The following is a 22,766-nucleotide window of genomic DNA, read 5'->3' on the forward strand; positions in this document are numbered from 1 at the left end:
TGTGTGTGTGTGTGTGTGTGTGTGTGTCTGTGTGTCTGCAGCTCTGGGTCAGATCATGCTGTATGTGGACGGTATGAACGGGGTCATAGGTCACAACGAGTCCATCCAGTGGCTCTACCTGCTCATCGGCTCAAAGGTGAGCAGTGTGTATAATGAAGATGATGATCAGAATGAGAGTAAACACAGACGTCTGACATCCTGTGTGTGTGTGTGTGTGTGTGTGTGTGTGTGTGTGTGTGTGTGTTTGTGTGTGTTAGTTTCGTCTGGTGGTCAAGACGTCTCTGAAGCTGCTGCTGGTGTTTGTTGAATATTCAGAGTCCAACGCTGCACTGCTCATCCAGGCCATAGACACTGTGGACAATAAGAGAGGTGACACACACACACACACACTCTCCCTCTCTCTCTCTCTCTTTCAGATGAACACACACACATTCTCTCTCTCTCTCTTTCAGATGAACACACACATTCTCTCTCTCTCTCTTTCAGATGAACACACACATTCTCTCTCTCTTTCAGATGAACACACACATTCTCTCTCTCTCTCTTTTACACGAACACACACACATTCTCTGTTTAATAATCTGGCAAAATCATTCAAAACACAACAAACCAAATTTGATTGTAATTTATTACATCTTTTATTTAATATAATCAATAAGAAGTATATAATGTATACGTGTGTGTGTGTGTGTGTGTGTGTGTGTGTGTGTGTGTGTGTGTGTGTGTGTGTGTGTGTGTGTGTGTATTATACAGGCTGTAAGTCGTGGTCAAACGCTATGGAGATTTTAGCAGAGAAAGACGGTGTGGACACAGAGCTGCTGGTGTATGTGATGACCCTCATCAACAAGGTAACACACACACACACACACACACACTGATTCTGATTCATTCAAGACGACATTGTGATTCGTACAGAGTTACGCTGATTCTGATTCATTCACATTGACACTAGCTCTGGTTCATTTAATATCACACATACTTTCTTATTAATTCAGACTGATTCTGATTCAGTTACAATCACACACTATTTTTGATTCACTGACGCTGGTTCTGATTCATTTACAATCACTCAGACTTTCTGATTCATTCACACTGGTTCTGATTCTGATCCATTTACAATCACACACAATTTCTGATTTATTCACACTGGTTCTGACTCTGATCCATTTACAATCACACACAATTTCTGATTTATTCACACTGGTTGTGATTCTGATCCATTTACAATCACACACAATTTCTGATTCATTGATGCTATTTCTGATCCTGATCCATTTACAATCACACACAATTTCTGATTCATTGATGCTGTTTCTGATCCTGATCCATTTACAATCACACACAATTTCTGATTTATTCACACTGGTTCTGACTCTGATCCATTTACAATCACACACTCTTTCTGATTCATTGATGCTGGTTCTGATTCTGAATCATTTAAAATCACATACTCTTTTTGATTCATTCAAATTTGACTCCTGATTCATTTACATTCACACAGGCTCTAATTCTGATTCATTTACAGCCACACACTCTTTCTGATTCAATTACACTCACAAACTGGTTCAGATTCCGATTAACTCTCTCTCTCTTTCTGTGTGTGTGTGCCAGACGCTGGCAGCTCTGCCCGATCAGGACTCATTCTATGATATGGTGGATGTTTTGGAGGAGCAGGGCATGGAGAGCGTTTCTCAGCGATATCTGGGCCGCAAGGGCACCGATCTGGACCTGCTGGAACAGCTCAACATATACGAGGTCTGACCGTCTCAATCAGTGACTTCTTAATGCTGTTTAGTGTTAAGTGTGCCTGATTCCAGGGTGTTCACGGGGTCTTAAAAAGTATTAAAAGTTGATGAATCAATTTAGACAAATTTAAGCATTTAAATCAGCATTTACATATAGTGTAAGTTAAAATGTCGCCAGTGTTACCGCTTGAAACCTAAAGTGACGATGAGGTTTTAAAATGTATAGAAAGAGTCTTCAAAAAGGTATTGAGCTTGGTTCTCTGATGCCGGTATATATCTTGATCCTTTTCCTCTGTCCTGCAGGCGACGCTCCGTCACGAGGACGGTGATGAGGATGGTTTGCCTCCGTCCTGCGGTCGGCGGGACAGACGGAGGTCCAGTGTGGGTGGAGAGAGGCGGGGCTTAGAAAGACGCCGCAGTCGCAGGCATTCATTGGGCAGACCGGGTCACGCCTCCCCGCTCAGCCCTGCCTCCCCACACCGCACCAACAGCAAGCTGATGAACGGACAGGATGAGAGGTGAGAGAGCACCGAAGTTTGGTTTCCATTATTAGTGGAAAAAGCAATTTAAAATGAGTGTTAATGGCTTCAACAGCCGTGTGAAGCTCTTTTACAGGTAGGATGTTGCCTAAGAAAGGAGCTGTCTGTGTAGACAGTAGGTCCTGAATCATATACTTGTGCAGTATTGTAGTATACATATTATAAGTAGTGCATTCACACTGAAAAATCTACAGTGCACTTTAAGTAACCGGATGATGCACGCGATCAACTGTTAAAAAAAGAAGTGTGGAATGCTGGACACTTCACAAAATCAGCGCTTAGGACGTAGGGGAGGAGCTACTGACAAAGGGGAGGGGCTACTTATGAAAGGGAGGAGCTATTGGACACTGTGGTTGGATTACTTAGTTCATTTTGGATTGTGAAAGCAAAACTCCCCCACATAAGAGATTATAGCGCCTCCCGATGGTGAATGTGGTTGTACTCCTGACAGCTACTATTTGGTAGATTTTTGGTTTGGGAAACGGTTTGAAATTGTTCCATTTGGGACGACACTAAACTCTACACTATACAGATGAGTGTATAAGTGCTTACTATATAACTGCAATTAGTGATGTTGTCCACTAGGGTTTGGAACAGATTCATGAAGACAGATTGATGCAGAATATCATGTAAATATAAAGCTAAGAGTGTGACTGATGCTGTTCTGTGTTGTCTTGGTGTTCTTGCTCCAGAACTCTTCTGAAACATGAGTGTCTCCCAGTGATGTAAGTCTCATTACTCACTGATTCACTTCTAACAAATTCACCTGTCATTGATAAATATTTCACTGGTTAACTTTTTTCATGAAACTTTCACTGATACATTTTCACTGCTTCACTTCTCACTTTTCTCTGATTCACTTCACTCTGGTTCACTTCTTTCTGATTTACTTCTCACCAATTCACCTTTTGCTCATACACCTTTCACTCATTCATTTTTACTGATTCACTTCTCTCTAGTTCACTTCTTACTGGTTCAGTTATCAGTTACTGATTCACTTCACATTGATTGTCTTCTCACAAATTAACTTTTTGCTGTTTAACCAACTGATTTAGGTCTTTTAGATTCATTTCTCACTGATTCACTTTAAACAAACTCACTTCTCATAGATAAATTTTCACTGATTCACATTTTTTGCTCATTCATATTTTACTGATTCATTTTCATTGCTCACTATTCACTTAGCACCTGCTCACCATTTACATCTGTCTGTTTCACTCTTTATGACACTTGTGACACACTGATTCTCTTGTCTCAGAATAACTTTTTGTTGATTCAGTATTTGATTCTCCTATTTTTGCTGATTCCCAAACTGATTCACCTCTTTTTGCTGATTCAGTAACTGATTCACCTCTTTTTGCTGATTCAGTAACTGATTCACAACCTTTTTGCTGATCCAGTAACTGATTCACCTCTTTTTAATGATTCAGTAACTGATTCACATCTTTTTGCTGATTCAGTAACTAATTCAGCTCTCTTTTCTGATTCAGTGGCTGATTCACAACTTTTTGCTGATTCAGTTACTGATTCACCTCTTTTGCTGATTTAGTAACTGATTCACCTCTTTTTAATGATTTAGTAACTGATTCACATCTTTTTGCTGATTCCGTAACTAATTCTGCTCTCTTTTCTGATTCAGTGGCTGGTTCACCACTTTTTGCTGATTCAGTAACTGATTCATCTTTTATTTGCCGATTCAGTAACTGATTCACAACGTTTTTGCTGATTCAGTAACTGATTCACCACCTTTTGCTGATTCAGTAACTGACTGACCTTTTATTTGCAGGTTCAGTAACTGATTCACCTCTTTTTGCTGATTCAGTAACTGATTCACCTTTTATTTGTTGATTCAGTTACTGATTCACAACTTTTTTACTGATTCAGTAACCGATTCACCACCTTTTGCTGATTCTGTAACTGATTGACCTTTTATTTGCAGGTTCAGTAACTGATTCACCTCTTTTTGCTGATTCAGTAACTGATTCACCTTTTATTTGTTGATTCGGTAACTGATTCACCTCTTTTTGCTGATTCAGTAACTGATTGACTTTTTATTTGCAGGTTCAGTAACTGATTCACCTTTTATTTGTTGATTCAGTAACTGATTCACAACTTTTTTGCTGATTCAGTAACTGATTGACCTTTTATTTGCCGATTCAGTAACTGATTTACAACTTTTTTTGCTGATTCAGTAACTGATTCACTACTTTTTTGCTGATTCAGTAACTGATTCACCTTTTTATTTGCCGATTCAGTAACTGATTCACCTCTTTTTGCTGATTCACTAGCTGATTCACCACTTTTTACTGATTCACTAGCTGATTCACCTTTTGGCTGATTCACTTCAACTTTCCAGTCTAATTTCTCCATTCCGGGTTTAGGCAGCCTCCATAAGCAGGCAAACTAACCTGTGTGTTTTACATTGTTTGGTCTTTAAGATGACAATGATGTCTGTATTTACACTGTTGCTGTAGAGAGGAAGATGAGTATGAGGAGGAAACTCCCGTCACTGAGTCGGGCTCAGATAATGATGATGATGATGAAGGGGGAATTAATCCTTCTCATCACAGCCTCATCAGGTATTCTAGTGCAGATCCTCATTCAGCACAGATTGAGTGTGTGTGTTCAGAAATCTGCTGATTTTTTTAGCTCCTCATTGAGCCTGTTTATTTACTCATGTAAGTCTGTGTCAATAAATATTTAGGTTTTTATATTCATTTCAGTAATATTATTCAATAATGTGCAAATGTATATATGACTGTTGCTTTAAATTCAAATAAGATTGTGGTCCACGCCCTCTTTTCAGAAGAGGGAGGAGCTATAAACGCCTGTGTGTCACCATAGCAGCAAATCAAAACTCTAATGGCTAATGGACAGACGGCTGCTTCTCACTCAGGGCCGCTGTTTATGCTAATGAGGGAGAGATGGTCACTAGTGGGCGGGGCTTTCCCCTCTGATGACACGTACAAAGGGAGAATGTCAATCAAAGTGTTTCTGCAGACTGTTTTCATCAAGTCTGATTAGAACAAATACAATTCATTCAAGTTTACCATTAGAGGCTGCTGGATATATTCACACACTGCTGGTACACACACACACACTACTGGGTTTAAACCTCTTATATGAGTGATTTTTGCATATAGGTCACCTTTAAATGTCTGTCTGCCTACAATGTCTCATGTTTGTGTCAGTTTGGGATGTCCGGTAAGAAATAAACACAGAGAACAGTGCTGAACTAAATGAACAATAACTCCTCTTCAGCAGCGGCGGTGGTAAATTAGCCCTCTGTAACAAACACACCACAGAAGAAGAGGAGAAAAGGAGGGCCACATCCTCAGCCCCGCCCCTTGCTGATTCCACCCAGCCCTCAGTCTTGGCCAATCTGCTGGCTCGCCGCAGGTCGTCCGTCACTGTGCCGTCGGCCAATCAAATCAGTCCTCCGCAGCGGCCGCTGGACCGTCTGCCATATCTGCCACATTCACCATTCTTCCTCTTCTCATACGACATAGAGGAGCAGGAGGAGAAACCAGACGAGAAGAACAGCAGGTAGACCATATATCCCATGATGCAACTGCATCACTTCCTCCTGTGTGTCATTGAACCTGCTGATCAAACAGATTCATTTCTTGCTGATTCACTTCTGGTTGATTCACTTCTTACTGATTCACTTCTCACAGAATCACTTCTAATTCACCTTTCCCTGATTCATTTGTCACAGATTCTTGTTTTGCTAATTCACTTTCACTGTTTAACTTGGTTAATTCAGTTTCACCGATTCACTTCTCACTGATTCACCTTTATAAGTGACTTCTCACAGATTCAATCTTCTCTGGTTCACTTCTCACTTATTCACTTATACCAGATTCTCTTCTCACTGATTCACTTATCCCAGATTCTCTTCACACTGGTTCACTTCTCACTGATTCACCTTTATAAGTGACTTCTCACAGATTCAATCTTCTCTGGTTCACTTTTTGCTGATTCACTTCTCACTGATACACTCATCCCAGATTCTCTTCACACTGGTTCACTTCTCACTGATTCACTTATACCAGATTCTCTTCTCACTGATTCACTTATACCAGATTCACTTCACGCTGGTTCACTTCTCACTGATTCACTTATACCAAATTTTATTCAGACTGATTCACTTCTCAATGATTCACTTCTAACTGATTTACTTTTTGCTGATTCAATTCTCATAGATTAAATTTTTGCTGATTCACTTCTCTGAGATTTACTTTGAGTCAGTTCTTGCTAACTTACTGATTCACCAGTGTCTTCGTCTTCTGTGTGGAATTATCACGTCCAGTTCAATGAGCCATGAAACTTGTGCTGGTGGTAAAGATTTAGCTGGATTAATAATGAAGCAGCTGACATCTGATGGTGATTTCACTCCTTGTTTTGAGTTTAAATGACAGTAATAGTCACTCTGTATGTCTGTGGTCTGTTTTAGGTCATTCTCTGCGGTCAGTTCTCCATCGACACCCACTAAACAGAACGAGAGGTGTGTTCACACAAACACACTGCAGAGCTTTATTCAATACAGACTATTAATCAACAGCTAATCAACATGAAAATCACAATATTACTGCTGAAAATGGTCATCATTCATGGAGTGTTGATTCAGTTCATTGTAGTGTTGATTCAGTTCAGCTCAGTGTAGTGTTGATTCAATTCAGTGTAGTGTTGATTCAGTTTAGCTCAGTGTAGTGTTGATTCAGCTCAGTTCAGTGTTGATTCAGTTCAGTGTAGTGTTGATTCAGTTCAGTGTAGATTCAATTCAGTTCAGTGTAGTGTTGATTCAGTTCAGCTCAATGTAGTGTTGATTCAATGCAGTGTAGTGTTGATTCAGTTCAGTGTAGTGTTGATTCAGTTCAGTGTAGTGTTGATATAGTTCAGTGTGGTGTTGATTCAGCTCAGTGTAGTGTTGATTCAGTTCAGTGTAGTGTTGATTCAGTTCAGTGTAGTGTTGATTCAGTTCAGCTCAGTGTAGTGTTGATTCAGTTCATTGTAGTGTTGATTCAGTTCAGTGTAGTGTTGATTCAGTTCATTGTAGTGTTGATTCAGCTCAGTGTAGTGTTGATTCAGTTCATTGTAGTGTTGATTCAGTTCATTGTAGTGTTGATTCAGTTCAGTGTAGTGTTGATTCAGTTCAGTGTAGTGTTGATTCAGTTCATTGTAGTGTTGATTCAGCTCAGTGTAGTGTTGATTCAGTTCAGTGTAGTGTTGATTCAGTTCAGTGTAGTGTTGATTCACTGTAATAGTTGAGTTGAGTGGATCTGCTGATCTGCTGAATGTGTTGTTCAGACCGGCTCTGGGTGGGCTGCTGTCCTCCTCGTACCGTCAGCATCAGGAGTCTCTGGCGGCGGAGAGAGAGAAGAGACGAGTGCAGCGAGAGGAGCGACTGCAGAGGATCGAGAGAGAAGAGAGAAACAGACACAGGTGAGCAGCACTACTGAACACACACTGCATTATCATCTACAGCACCTGCTCACTTCATCTGTGTGTGTGTGTCTGCAGTCGGGACTATGTGTCCAACATGGAGGAGGCCAGACACGCCCGAGAGGAGAGGTGAGATTACCTCCTCTATTAATCTATCATTTATTGTTTATTTCTATACATATCATTCTAGAATTGTCTGAATGTTTCAGCAATTTTCCAGCAATTCTGGAGTCACCCGTATATATATATATATATATCTGCTGTTTTTAACATCTCTTTGAGGAGGTGGGGCTAATTAGCATATTCATTAGTCATGTATATATAATGAGGCAAGAGTGCAGAGTTATGTTCAAGCCCTTTTAGAATTTAGACAATAGTCTTGATGGGAAACATTGTTCTGGTTAAGTGTCACATATGGCTCTGCTGTTATGTCAGGTCGTGTGTGTGTGTGTGTGTGTGTGTGTGTGTTGACTGATGTCACATCTTGAACAGGTTTAGTCTGATTTCCCTCAACCTTTTTAACCCAGTTTTCCTCTAAACCAAACACACTTTTCCCTCCTCCTCCCTCCTGCCTGCCTGAAAACACACAGCGTGAGACTTTCAATTCAGATCTAGAGTGTGTGTGAACGAGTGTTTCTCTCTGACCGTGTGTTTGTGTGTGCGTGTGTGTCAGGTTTAAGACAGCGGAACGTCTGGCGGCAGAGGAGTTCGAGAGAGAGCGGCAGCGTTCAGCACCTCGAGGACTCCCGACAGACACCTGTCAATCATCCCGCAGTGCCACACCCTCCTCAGTGACATCACAGGAGGAGCAGGACACGCCCATCGCATCGTACCCGCCCTCTGAACCAGGTAAACTCAATATAATAATCAGTTTATCATTAATAGCTGACCGAGGATCCTTCAAATGATGCGTCAGACACACAGATGCGAACTGGAGACCATCCGTCTTGTTTTAATCTTAAGAAAGAGTGTGTGTATTGACAACATACGTGTGTGTGTGTGTGTGTGTGTGGACAGAAAGATGTTGCTCATAAAAATAGTAATATAAAATATAATAGTAAAGGAGCGTCACGGTGGCGCAATGGGTAGCACGATCACCTCACAGTAAGAAGGTCGCTGGTTCGAGTCCCGGCTGGATCAGTTGGTGTTTCTGTGTGGAGTTTGCTCCCCGTGTTCCTCCGGTTTCCCCAACAGTCAAAACACATGCGCTATAGGGGAACTGGGTAGGCTAAATTGAGTGTGTATGGGTATTTCCCAGTACTGGGTTGCAGCAGGAACGGCATTCGCAGCAAAAAACATATGCTGGATAAGTTGGCGGTTCATTCCGCTGTGGCGACCCCAGATTAAAAAAGGGACTAAGCCAAAAAGAAAATGAATGAATAATAGTAATGTTAAGGCTTTATATGTGTGTAAAACAGTGAATTCTATATATTTTTATCAAGAATAATTAACATTTTTGTTATTTTTATATTTGTCAAATGCCATCATATGCCTTCCACATTTAAAATATTGTCATTTACAGCGCTTGTTTTCCCTCTAAAAGTCAATAACAGAGGTTTACTTTCTGTTGTGATTGGAAATCAGCGTTATTTCAGCAGATATAGGTTTTCTATATTGTGTTTTCTGAAAATGCTGTATATAAATATGTCTAAAACATGGTCAATTTACATCATAGTTTTGTACCTTAGTAAAATGTCATTGCTGTATTATTGTGTAAGCCAGTACTGATAATGTTTCTTCCTAAATCAAAATCAAAATAGAGAATTTGTTTTGCAGAAACTACAGGAATGTTTATGTTATGGATGAATGTTAAATGTGTGTGTGTGATGTGCAGCAATGAGCAGCTCGCGTGAGGAAACATGCTTGGAAAACGCTGAGCACAAATAACTGTTCTGAAGTCAGTGTGTGTGTGTGTGTGTGTGTGTGTGTGTGTCTCTGTTTAACTGCTTTAAAAGAGTCAGTCATGAGCGCTGATACTGTAACCTCTCTGTCACCTCACACACACACACACACACACACTCTCTCTCTCTGAATCAGACTGTGTTATTCCTCTGAGGATGTGTGTGTGTGTGCGCTGACACAAACAGGTGTGTTTCCTGTTCATGTCCGGGGCCACAGAGGCCCTCAGAGCTCCACACTGCAGCAGAAACACTGATTTTAATTTGGCTGATTCCAGAATTGCTGCTACTCTTTGTGTCTCCAAGATAAATCTTCTAATATTCTTCAAAAACTAAAACCTTTAGTGAAACAGTTTTGAATAATAACACAGATTATATCACGTTTTCTCTAATAATAATGTTTATATGAGTAATTTGGGACGTTTAGCCTTGAAAATATGAACTTAAAGATTATTCCTGTCTCTGCCTCCTGCTTCAATTATCATCCAATATTCATTCATTCATTTTCTTTTCGGCTTAGTGCCTTTATTAATCTGGGGTCGCCACAGCGGAATGAACCGCCAACTTATCCAGCATTTGTTTTATGCAGCGGATGCCCTTCCAGCTGCAACCCATCACTGGAAAACACCCACACACTCATTCACACTCATACACTACGGACAATTTAGCCTTCCCAATTCACCTATAGCACATGTGTTTGGACTGTTGGGAAACCGGAGCACCCAGAGGAAACCCACACGAACGCAGGGAGAACATGCAAACTCCACACAGAAATGCCAACTGACCCAGCCAAAGCTCGAGTCAGCGACCTTCTTGCTGTGAGGCGACAGCAGTACCTACTGCGCCACTGCGTCGCCTGTCATCCAATAATGAAGTCTAATTTTCATCTTGTTTGTGTGTTTGTTTTATTAAGTTAAATATTACTGAATACATTTGCATGAAACCTCTATTTTCTGTATTATTTGTCATTTCTGTTTAAAACACATTTACATTAATACACACTCTAAGAAATTAACCTAAAATTAAACCCAAATTGGGTAAAATATGGAGAAACCCAAACATTGGGTTAAATTTGGTCCTATAAATTTAATAGAAGCCCTATAAATGCAAATTAGCATATTTTACTATAAAGCTTATAAAAGCACAAAGAAATAAGTCAAATTCCTAATGTACACTCTAAGAAATTCTGGGTTATTTAAACCCAAGTTGGATAATAGCGGTCATAAATGGAAATTAGCAAATGTTTAATTAAAGACCTAATTTGCATAAATATTTGCATATAAAACTAACAAAAATACAAAAAAAAAGAAACAAATTCGTAATACACACTCTAAGAAATGCTGGGTTATTTAAACTCAAATTGGGTAACATATGGAGAAACCCAGACATTGGGTTAAATTTAGTCCTATAAATTTATTAGAAGTCCTATAGTCCTATAAATGTAAATTAGCAAATGTTTAATTAAATGACCTTATTTGCATATTTTACTCTAAAACTAATTCTTAATACACACTCTAAGAAATGCTGGGTTATTTAAACCCAAATTGGGTAAAATATGGAGAAACCCAAACCTTGGGTTAAATTTGGTCCTATAAATTTAATAGAAGCCCTATAAATGCAAATTAGCATATTTTACTATAAAGCTTTTAAAAGCACAAAGAAATAAGTCAAATTCCTAATGTACACTCCAAGAAATTCTGGGTTATTTAAACCCAAGTTGGATAAAAGCGGTCATAAATGCAAAAGAGCAAATGTTTCATTTAGACCTAATTTGCATATATATTTGCATATAAAACTAACAAAAATACAAAAAAAAAAGAATCAAATTTGTAATACACACTCTAAAAAATGCTGGGTTATTTAAACTCAAATTGGGTAACATATGGACAAACCCAGACATTGGGTTAAATTTGGTCCTATAAATTTAATAGAAGCCCTATAAATGCAAATTAGCATATTTTACTATAAAGCTTATAAAAGCACAAAGAAATAAGTCAAATTCCTAATGTACACTCTAAGAAATTCTGGGTTATTTAAACCCAAGTTGGATAATAGCGGTCATAAATGCAAATTAGCAAATGTTTAATTTAGACCTAATTTGCATATATATTTGCATATAAATCTAACAAAAATACAACAAAAAAGAATCGAAGTCTTAATGCACACTCTAAGAAATGCTGGGTTATTTAAACTCAAATTGGGTAACATATGGACAAACCCAAACATTGGGGTAAATTTGGTCCTATAAATTGAATAAGCAAAATAAACCCAGCAGTTGGTTTAGTCTGTATTTCACTCAGAATTGGGTTGAAATAACCCAGCATTTGTTTTTACAGTGTAATCAGTCAACCTGATGAATTCAGTGATATATATCAGGTCATTTATTTACACTGTTTACCTGTAGCGTCTGACATGAAGTCATGTGATTAAACACATTTGCATATCACACACTGCCTCATTAGCATGCTGATTTCTCCACAGACACTAATGATCTAGAACCGGATGTGGAGGCTGATCTAGAACCCGAGGAGAAAAAGCCCACCGAAGAGGAAGTAGAAGAGGAAGTGGAGGAGGAAGTGGAGGAGGAAGTAGAAGAGGAAGTGTGTGCTGAACAAGAAGTGGGTGGTGCTGAGGAGCAGGTGGCAGAGGAAGAGGAGGAGTCTGAGCGGGAAGCGCCGGATGGAGAAGCGGAGGACAGCGGAATACTGAGCGATAAAGAGAGACAGAATGAAGAAGTGAACGAGAAAGACAACTGCTCTGCGTCCAGCATATCCTCCGCCAGCAGCACACTAGAGAGAGAAGATCGACTCGCTGCAGGCGCCGCAGACGCAGGTGATATTCAGTCACAATTATTCCTGTGATTTTTGTTTTCTTTCGCATATATTTCCCAGATGATGTTGAACAGATTCAGGAATTTCTCACAGTATTTCCTCTAATATTTGTTCTTCTGGAGAAAGTCTGATTTGTTTTATTTCGGCTAGAATAAAAGCAGTTTTTAATTGTTTTAAACCCATTTTAAGGTCAATATTATTAGCCCCCTTCAGCAATATTAGTGTTGGATTGTCTACAGAATAAACCACTGTTATACAATGACTTGCCTAATTACCCTAACCTTACCCTAATTACCCTAACTTTACCCTAATTACTCTAACTTTACCCTAATTACTCTAACTTTACCCTAATTACCCTAACTTTACCCTAATTACTCTAACTTTACCCTAATTACCCTAACTTTACCCTAATTACTCTAACTTTACCCTAATTACTCTAACTTTACCCTAATTACTCTAACTTTACCCTAATTACTCTAACTTTACCCTAATTTTACCCTAATTACTCTAACTTTACTCTAATTACCCTAACTTACCCTAATTACTCTAACTTTACCCTAATTACTCTAACTTTACCCTAATTACTCTAACTTTACCCTAATTACTCTAACTTTACCCTAATTACTCTAACTTTACCCTAATTACCCTAACTTTACCCTAATAACCCTAACTTTACCCTAATTACTCTAACTTTACTCTAATTACCCTAACTTTACCCTAATTACTCTAACTTTACTCTAATTACCCTAACTTTACCCTAATTACTCTAACTTTACCCTGATTACTCTAACTTTACTCTAATTACCCTAACTTTACCCTAATTACTCTAACTTTACCCTAATTACTCTAACTTTACCCTAATTACTCTAACTTTACCCTAATTACTCTAACTTTACTCTAATTACCCTAACTTTACCCTAATTACTCTAACTTTACCCTAATTACTCTAACTTTAACCTAATTACCCTAACTTTACCCTAATTACTCTAACTTTACCCTAATTACTCTAACTTTACCCTAATTACTCTAACTTTACCCTAATTACCCTAACTTTACCCTAATTACCCTAACTTTACCCTAATAACCCTAACTTTACCCTAATTACTCTAACTTTACCCTAATTACCCTAACTTTACCCTAATTACTCTAACTTTACCCTAATTACTCTAACTTTACCCTAATTACCCTAACTTTACCCTAATTACTCTAACTTTACCCTAATTACTCTAACTTTACCCTAATTACTCTAACTTTACCCTAATTACCCTAGTTAAGCCTTTAATTGTCACTTTAAGCTGAATACTAGTGTCTTGAAGAATACCTAGTCTAATATTATTTACTGTCATCATGGTGAAGAGAAAATACATCAGTTATTAAAGGTGTTATGCTTATAAATGTGGTGTAAAAATGTAAATACAGTCTTTTATTTTGGATGTGATTAATCTCGATTAATCTTTTAGCACTTATATGAACTGATTTTACAGAGTACACTCAATACAAACTATATCATTGTCATAGTCTTGTCCTGCTTATTTTTCTACTAATAATAATTAATAGAATTAGTAGGTAATTTATGAGGTAATTAGGAAATTTAATAAGGTAATTAATTTTTGACATTGTTTTATTATTGCCGGCCATTAATTATAATTTTAAATGATGTATTTTAATATCATCTATGATTATCAGGATATGAGATGTTTGTCATGTCACTGCATTTGATGTCCTTCAGTGACTTTGTTTACATGGACACCAATAATCAGATTTAAATACAATTAAGACAATACTCTGATTAAGAGTCGCCCATGTAAACAGCGATTTTTGATTAATTTAATCAGATTAAGGTCATCATCGAACTAAAGAGAAATGGATTAAGACGTGTGGAGTATGCCGATTCAGTCGCATTACTGAAGTGCAGTACAGACATGTAAACATCTTAATCAAACTTGTACCGTCATGTGGGACTTTTCGCCGCATTTTGCGACAAGATAATCTACACACACATGGGTGTCTGACACTATTATCTGCACCTACCGAGTCAGTGAAGACCACAGACACCTGCATCGCCAAATGTGGAGGTTTTTTTCTCTCATACAGCGTGCGGTATGAAACTCCATTAAAACTACACTCCAGCAGTTCATAGTTGCAACCAATATCTCGTTTGTCAGGGGGGCACGCATGAAATGTTCCTGAATGAAAATGAAAGTGCCAAACTGCCGTTAAAGTCAACAAATTAAGAATTAAACACCTGAAATTACATAAAACTCTGGAGGATACGTGGATAGTGCAGTGACATTAATCGATTTATGTTTTATAACATGTAAAACGGGATCATGAAAGAAACATTCAATTATTATTGTCTTAATTAGATTAAGGCAAATAATTTGATTACTGATGTCCATGTAAACGTAGTCAATGACACCAAAAATCTGCTTTTAATACGATTAAGACAATATTCTGATTAAGACTCTATCATGTAAACATGTAAACAGTGATTTTTGATTAATTTAATCAGATTAAGGTCGTAACCGAACGAAACAGAAGTGAATTAAGACGTGTGGAGTAGGCATTATTGAAATGGAGTACAGACATGGAAATACTGCAATCAAACTAGTACCATCATGTAGGACTTCCGCCACATTTTGCGACAGGATAATCCACACGCATGGCTGTTAGACACTATTCTCTGCACCTACCGAGTCAGTGAAGGACCACAGATACACACATCGCTAAATGCCGAGTTTTTTTCCCCATACAGCCTGCGGTATCAAACTCCATTAAAACTACACTCCAGCAGTTCATAGTTGCATCTAATATCTCGTTTGTGATAGGGGGCATGCATGAAATGTTCCTGAATGACAGTGGAAGTGTCGAACTGCAGTTAAAGTTGACAAACTAAGAATGAAACACCTGAAATTACATGAAACTCTGGAGGATATGTGGATAGCGCGGTGAGGTTAATCAGTCTGTGTGTTGTAACATGTAAAACGGTATCATGAAAGGAACATTCAGAAAGCTGCTCATGTAAACACCTTCATCTTATTATTGTCTTATTCAGATTAAGGCAAATCATTCCATTACTGATGTCCATGTAAATGTAGTCACTCTGTGTGTTTCTGCAGGTCAGTGGAACGTGAATGAACAGCGAAACAAGATCCTGGACAGTAAACTCTTCATGCTGGACATGCTGTACTCACAGAACAAAAAACCCTGCGAGGAGGACGAGGATGAGGATGAAGAGCTGGCGGAGGATAAAGAGGCAGACGGAGAAGAGAAAGAACCGGATGAAGATTCAGCGACACCGCAGGATGAAAACACCGAAGCAGACAAGAAGCAGGAGACCCAGAGTAACGTTCGGGCGTTCGCTGAGCGATTCGGGGACATAGTGAAAGGTCTGACCTCTCCACCAATAGAAACGCAGGATCCGCCTCCTCCTCCTCCTCCACCACCGAAGAAGGAGTCGGATTGTATTTGGGATCAGCTGATGGCGAGTCCGAGAGATCTGCGTATCGGTGATATCGACTTCACTGATTTAGGAGATGAAGATGATCAGGATGTGTTGGATTCTGGAAGTTTATATAGTTCTGGAGATCTTCAGGCTCCGCCCCCTCCTCCTCCGCCCTGCCCCTTTAACCTCCCGCCCCCGCCCCCTATGTTCGGCTGTCCTCCACCCCCTCCTATCTTCAGCATACGTGTGCCTCCGCCCCCTCCCTGCTTCTCCAACCAGGCTCCGCCCCCTCCAGAGATGAAGGCGGAGCTTCCACTGTTCCAGAAGAAGAAGAAGACCATCCGGCTGTTCTGGAGTGAGGTTCAGCCTGCAGACTGGATCTACCGGAACCACAAGCGCAGCCAGGAGTCGCTGTGGTCCAGACTCGAACCTGTCAAACTCGACACCGCTAAACTTGAACATCTATTTGAGAGCAAATCCAAGGAGATGCCTGTCGCTAAGGTGAGCAAATATTTACTCAGTATATTCAAGCAAATGCAGTTCTGCGTGTTTTGAATCATCACTCCTATCTGACTCACTTACTGAATCGGACTTTTGTTCACATTTCTGAACTAAAATTTGACTCATATGAACCGACACTTGTGGAGTCTGGCCTATTGGTTAATATGATATAAAAATATATGCTTGCGCCATGTAATTTGAATCAGTCGAATGAATCAATTCACTGAATCAACTAACACTTGACTCACTTGTTGAATCTCACTCATCTGTTCGTTTTACATTTTGTAATGAAATGTGCTCATTTTAAGGCTGTAATTAATCATGAAATCATGTGTGTATGTGTGTTTGTGTGTGTGTGTTGAACAGAAAGCAACAGCAGATGGGAAACGTCCAGAGATCATTGTTCTAGACTCTAAACGCAGTAACTCCATCAACATCGGCCTGACGGTTCTTCCTCCACCGCGCACCATCAAAACCGCCATCGTCAACTTTGACGAGTATGCGCTCAATAAAGAGGGCATCGAGGTGCGCAGACTCACACTACAGAGCAGTGTACAGGGTTACAGTTGGCCATTATAGAATGTTACATGTTTTCGAATTGTTACACTTTCAAATGTTTCATTTAGAAAGTTACTATTAGTCGATTTAAAACTTTATTTTCACTTGGAACATTTTGCAATGTTTTATTTCGAATGTTCCAGTTTGACCATTTAAAACGCTACATTATAGAATGTTACATTTTGGCATTTTTAAATGGTTCATTTACAATGTTAAATTTTGTCAATTTAGAGCTGTTTTTCAGAATGTTTCGTTTTTGAATTGTTACATTTCAGAATGTTCCGTTTGGTCGTTTTTGAATTGTTACATTTCAGAATGTTCCATTTGGTCGTTTTTGAATTGTTACATTTCAGAATGTTCCGTTTGGTCGTTTTTGAATTGTTACATTTCAGAATGTTCCATTTGGTCGTTTCTGAATTGTGACATTTCAGAATGTTCCATTTGGTCGTTTTTGAATTGTTACATTTCAGAATGTTCCGTTTGGTCGTTTTTGAATTGTGACATTTCAGAATGTTCCATTTGGTCATTTTTGAATTGTTACATTTCAGAATGTTTTGTTTGGTCGTTTTTGAAAGTTACATTTGGTTTATTTGAAACGTTCAGTTTTATAATGTTTAATTTACAATCTTATATTTTGTTGATTTAAAACTGTTTTTAGAACATTTTTTTTTTCATTTAGAACTACATTTAAGAATGCTTCATTTCAAATTAGAACAGTTTTTTTCGATTTTGTCGATTTAGAACTCTAGTTTTTTTTTCAGTTTAGAACTACATTTAAGAATGTTTCATTTAGAATGCTACATTGTGTCATTTCAGAACTCTACATTATAGAAGGTTACGTTTTGTCACATTTAATGTAACACTACATTATAGAATACTCTGTGGGAAACCTTTACCTCATTCTCCAACTCTCTGTCGGTGTGTGTGTGTGCTGCAGAAAATCCTGACGATGATTCCCACAGCAGAGGAGACTCAAAGGATACAGGAGGCTCAGCTGGCCAATCCGGATGTTCCTCTGGGCAGCGCAGAGCAGTTCCTCCTGACGCTTTCCTCCATCAGCGAACTCTCGGCCCGCCTGCAGCTCTGGGCCTTCAAACTCGACTATGAGGCCACTGAGAAGGTGATGCCACACACAGAGCTTATTTCAAGTAGAATCCTCTGGATCATTAGACATCTTTTTGCTGTCACTTTTCACATTCAATTGTTGCAACCTGTAAAATAAAAGAAATATTAATATCTAAAATTAACAATAATGTCAAATAAATATTTTTAAAAGGATTTAAGAGTAAAACTGAAATAAAAAATATTTAAAAACATAAATAAACAACCAAATATGTGCCTGTGCTGAAACACAGATGAGTGTGATGAATGTGTGACGCTGATGATGAACTGTTCAGGGAGATCTTACAGCAGATGTGCTGATGGCCAACAACACATTTCAGCATGTCAAAGACCTTCAAGTCAAACACAGCTCAGGCTCTCTGTCTTTTTCCATTTACTGCTCAGAGCATTCCTCAGGTTTTCCGTGTTTTATCTTCTCCTCTGACGCAGGAGATGTTTGAGTGCTCTTAATGGAGGGGAACGTCATGTGCTCCAAACAAAAGACTTCAATAACCAGAAACACATTTGTTTTCCCTCCATCTGAGAACAGACGATCACATGCAAATGGATGAAGATCCTGTCCTGCACTTCATTCTGCACCACAGAGGCTACACACCATCTGTGATGTCATCATGCAGTCGCAAATGGAGCTTTCTAAAATAGAACATTCTAAAATGTAGCAATCCAAAATGGAATATTCTAAAGTGTAGCATTCTAAAATAGAATATTCTAAAATGGAACATTCCAAAATGGAACATTCATAAATGTAGCGTTCTAAAATGGAACATTCAAAAAATAAAACATTCTGAAATGTAATATTCTAAAAGGGAATATTCAAATATGCAAGATTCTAAAATGGAGCATTCTAAAATGGAACATTCTAAAAGGGAATATTCAAATATGTAAGATTCTAAAATGTAACATTCTAAAATGAGGCATTCTAAAATGGAATATTCTAAAATGGAGCATTCTAAAATGGAATATTCTAAAATGGAGCATTCTAAAATGGAACAGTCTAAACTGGAATATTCTAAACTGGAACATTCTAAAATGGAGCATTCTAAAATGGAATATTCTAAACTGAAGTATTCTAAACTGGAACATTCTAAAATGGAACATTCTAAAATGAGGCATTCTAAAATGGAATATTCTAAAATGGAGCATTCTAAAATGAAACATTCTAAACTGGAATATTATAAAATGGAATATTCTAAAATGGAGCATTCTAAAATGGAACAGTCTAAACTGGAATATTCTAAAATGGAACATTCTAAACTGGAATATTATAAAATGGAACATTCTAAACTGGAACATTCTAAAATGGAACATTCTAAACTGGAATATTATAAAATGGAGCATTCTAAAATGGAGCATTCTAAAATGGAATATTCTAAAATGGAGCATTCTAAAATGGAATATTCTAAAATGGAGCATTCTAAAATGGAATATTCTAAAATGGAGCATTCTAAAATGGAATATTCTAAAATGGAGCATTCTAAAATGGAATATTCTAAAATGGAGCATTCTAAAATGGAACAGTCTAAACTGGAATATTCTAAACTGGAACATTCTAAAATGGAGCATTCTAAAATGGAATATTCTAAAATGGAGCATTCTAAAATGGAATATTCTAAAATGGAGCATTCTAAAATGGAATATTCTAAAATGGAGCATTCTAAAATGGAATATTCTAAAATGGAGCATTCTAAAATGGAATATTCTAAAATGGAGCATTCTAAAATGGAACAGTCTAAACTGGAATATTCTAATCTGGAACATTCTAAAATGGAACAGTCTAAACTGGAATATTCTAATCTGGAACATTCTAAAATGTAGCATTCTAAAATGGAATATTCCAAAATGGAGCATTCTAAAATGGAATATTCTAAAATGTAGCATTCTAAAATGGAATATTCCAAAATGGAGCATTCTAAAATGGAATATTCTAAAATGGAGCATTCTAAAATGGAACATTCTAAAATGGAATATTCTAAAATGGAACATTCTAAAATGGAACATTCTAAACTGATGCAGTGTTTCCGGTCTGACAGGAAGTGGCCGAACCTCTACAGGACCTGAAGGAGGGCATGGATCAGCTGGAGAAAAACAAAACACTGCGATACATTCTGTCCACGCTACTGGCCATCGGAAACTTCCTGAACGGATCAAACGTGAGACTCCACACACACACACACACACACACACACACACACGCACACACACACACGCACACACACTCATGTGATGACAGTAAGTGCAGCTGATGCTGGTGTGTGCAGGCCAAGGGCTTTGATCTGAACTATCTGGAGAAGGTTCCGGAGGTGAAGGACACAGTGCACAAACAGTCTCTGCTGCATCACGTCTGCAGTGCAGTGCTGGACAACTGTAGCGACACCACTGACCTCTACTCTGAGATCGGGGCCATAACACGCTCCGCCAAGGTACAACACACACACACAAACACACACACACACACACACAAAGACCATCATATATACAGCTGTGCATACACATATACACACACGTGCATATACACAAACAAACAAACACAGATATACATTTGACACATGTACTTGGAGATTGGTGCCGTCACACACTGCTAAAGTACAACAGACACACAAACAGTATACAAATACACTGATGCATATATACACACAAACACACACACATGAACACGTGCATAAACACACGTTGTATCATGAATATGATTCTGCAGGTGGATTTTGAGCAGCTGCAGGAGAACCTGACTCAGATGGAGCGGCGCTGCAAAGCATCATGGGACCACCTGAAGGTGATCGCCAAGCACGAGATGAAGCCGGTGCTGAAGCAGAAGATGTCGGACTTCCTGAAGGAGTGCGCAGAGAGGATCATCATCCTGAAGATCGTGCACCGCCGCATCATGAACAGGTGAGCAGACTACTGCTAATATTACCCACCATCTTGATTAGAACTACAAACCCGGGTGAAAAGTGTAAACAAACTACAAACATGGCCGACGCGCGAGACCAACCGTCAAGTAGAGAAGCTTCAGTCAAGCTGTTTGAGTGATTGTGGATTGATTTTCCAGGTTTCACTCGTTCCTGCTGTTCCTGGGTCAGCCGGCGTACAGCGTGCGGGAGATCAGCGTGACGCGCTTCAGTAAGATCATCAGTGAGTTCGCTCTGGAGTATCGAACCACACGAGAGCGAGTCCTGCAGCAGAAGCAGAAACGAGCCGATCACAGAGAGAGAAACAAGACTCGCGGGAAGATGATCACCGACGTCAACACACAGGTCCATGTCACAGTCCTTCATTAAATAATTACAATTAAATTAATCAAATAAATGCATCAAATAAAAAATATCATTTAGAAGTGTGAATAATTTCACCCAGTTTTAATTTTAATAAAGTGATCTTAATTATTTTGATAATAATAGTAATTATTTTATATACTGAAGCATCTTTGATAGACTTTCTTTAAGTAATTTACATAAAACAAAACAATCAAGAAAATGTTTGATTTAGAAACGCTCAGATTGTGCGCATCTTCATCTCATATTTCTTTGATTATTTTGTTTTATTGTAGAATTATTTGAATTAAAAGTCATCTATTTTAATTTATTCTAATTGTTTTACTTCGGTTTTTACTTTTACTGTCTTCATTTTTGTGAGTTTAATTGATTTTAAGTGTTCGAGTTCTGGCTGTTCGGTGATGTGGGCGGGGCTAGTGCTGTTATGGTTCAGTGGGTGTGATTACAGCTCTGATTATTGAGTGACATGGGCGGGGCTAGAGTTCAAATGATTCAGTGTTTGTCTAAAGAGTTCCGTTTGTTCAGTGATGTAGGCGGGGCTAGCACTGTTATGGTTTAGTGGGTGTGGTTACAGCTCTGATTATTGCGTGACTTTGGAGGAGCTAGAGTTCAGACTATTCAGTGGGTGTGGTTTCACCTTTATATATTCCGCACTGTGGGTGTGGTTAGAGTTCTGGTTGTTTAGTGATGTGGGCGGGGCTAGCGCTTTTATGCTTTATGGGATGTGGATAAACTGATTATTGAGTGCTGTGGGAGGAGCTAGAGTTCAGATTGTTCAGTGGGTGTGGTTTCACCTTTATATATTCCGCACTGTGGGTGTGGTTAGAGTTCTGGTTGTTTAGTGATGTGGGCGGGGCTAGCGCTTTTATGCTTTATGGGATGTGGATAAACTGATTATTGAGTGCTGTGGGAGGAGCTAGAGTTCAGATTGTTCAGTGGGTGTGGTTTCAGCTCTATATACTCTGCGCTGTGGGTGTGGTTAGAGTTCTGGTTGTTCAGTAATGGGTGTGAGGCTATCGCTGTAATTGTTTAATGGGTGTGGTTACAGCTCGATTATTGAGTGTCATGGGTGGAGCTAGAGTTCAGATTATTCAGTGGGTGTGGTTTCACCTCTATATATTCCGCACTGTGGGTGGGGTTAGAGTTCTGGTTGTTCTGCGCTTTTATGGTTTATTGGAGGTGGATAAACTCTGATTATTGAGTGCTGTGGGAGGAGCTAGAGTTCAGATTATTCAGTGGGTGTGGTTACAGCTCTGATTGAGTGCTGTGGGAGGAGCTGGAGTTTAGATTATTCAGTGGGTGTGGTTAAAGCTCTGATTGAGTGCTGTGGGAGGAGCTGGAGTTTAGATTATTCAGTGGGTGTGGTTACAGCTCTGATTGAGTGCTGTGGGAGGAGCTAGAGTTATAATTATT

General features: G+C 38.8%; 1 protein-coding gene across 3 annotated transcripts in view; it reads left to right on the forward strand.

Annotated features, from left to right (window-relative positions):
* Positions 1–22,766, forward strand: part of fhod3a (formin homology 2 domain containing 3a) — a 71,514-nt gene that overhangs the window by 41,725 nt on the left and 7,023 nt on the right. For 2 of the 3 annotated variants that reach the window (XM_056479277.1, XM_056479276.1), the window contains exons 6-22: positions 42–136; positions 258–369; positions 754–848; positions 1,612–1,755; positions 2,049–2,263; positions 6,741–6,791; positions 7,595–7,729; positions 7,808–7,858; positions 8,403–8,578; positions 12,109–12,459; positions 15,578–16,404; positions 16,771–16,929; positions 17,900–18,082; positions 20,115–20,234; positions 20,343–20,504; positions 20,780–20,970; positions 21,131–21,335. In XM_056479277.1, coding sequence (XP_056335252.1) covers positions 42–136; positions 258–369; positions 754–848; positions 1,612–1,755; positions 2,049–2,263; positions 6,741–6,791; positions 7,595–7,729; positions 7,808–7,858; positions 8,403–8,578; positions 12,109–12,459; positions 15,578–16,404; positions 16,771–16,929; positions 17,900–18,082; positions 20,115–20,234; positions 20,343–20,504; positions 20,780–20,970; positions 21,131–21,335 — 3,272 coding nt within the window. The remainder of the gene's footprint in view (positions 1–41; positions 137–257; positions 370–753; positions 849–1,611; positions 1,756–2,048; positions 2,264–6,740; positions 6,792–7,594; positions 7,730–7,807; positions 7,859–8,402; positions 8,579–12,108; positions 12,460–15,577; positions 16,405–16,770; positions 16,930–17,899; positions 18,083–20,114; positions 20,235–20,342; positions 20,505–20,779; positions 20,971–21,130; positions 21,336–22,766) is intronic. The other variant, XM_056479278.1, reaches the window with a different exon arrangement.

The sequence above is a fragment of the Danio aesculapii genome, chromosome 19 (assembly GCF_903798145.1).
Source record: "Danio aesculapii chromosome 19, fDanAes4.1, whole genome shotgun sequence".
NCBI classification, from domain to species: domain Eukaryota; kingdom Metazoa; phylum Chordata; class Actinopteri; order Cypriniformes; family Danionidae; genus Danio; species Danio aesculapii.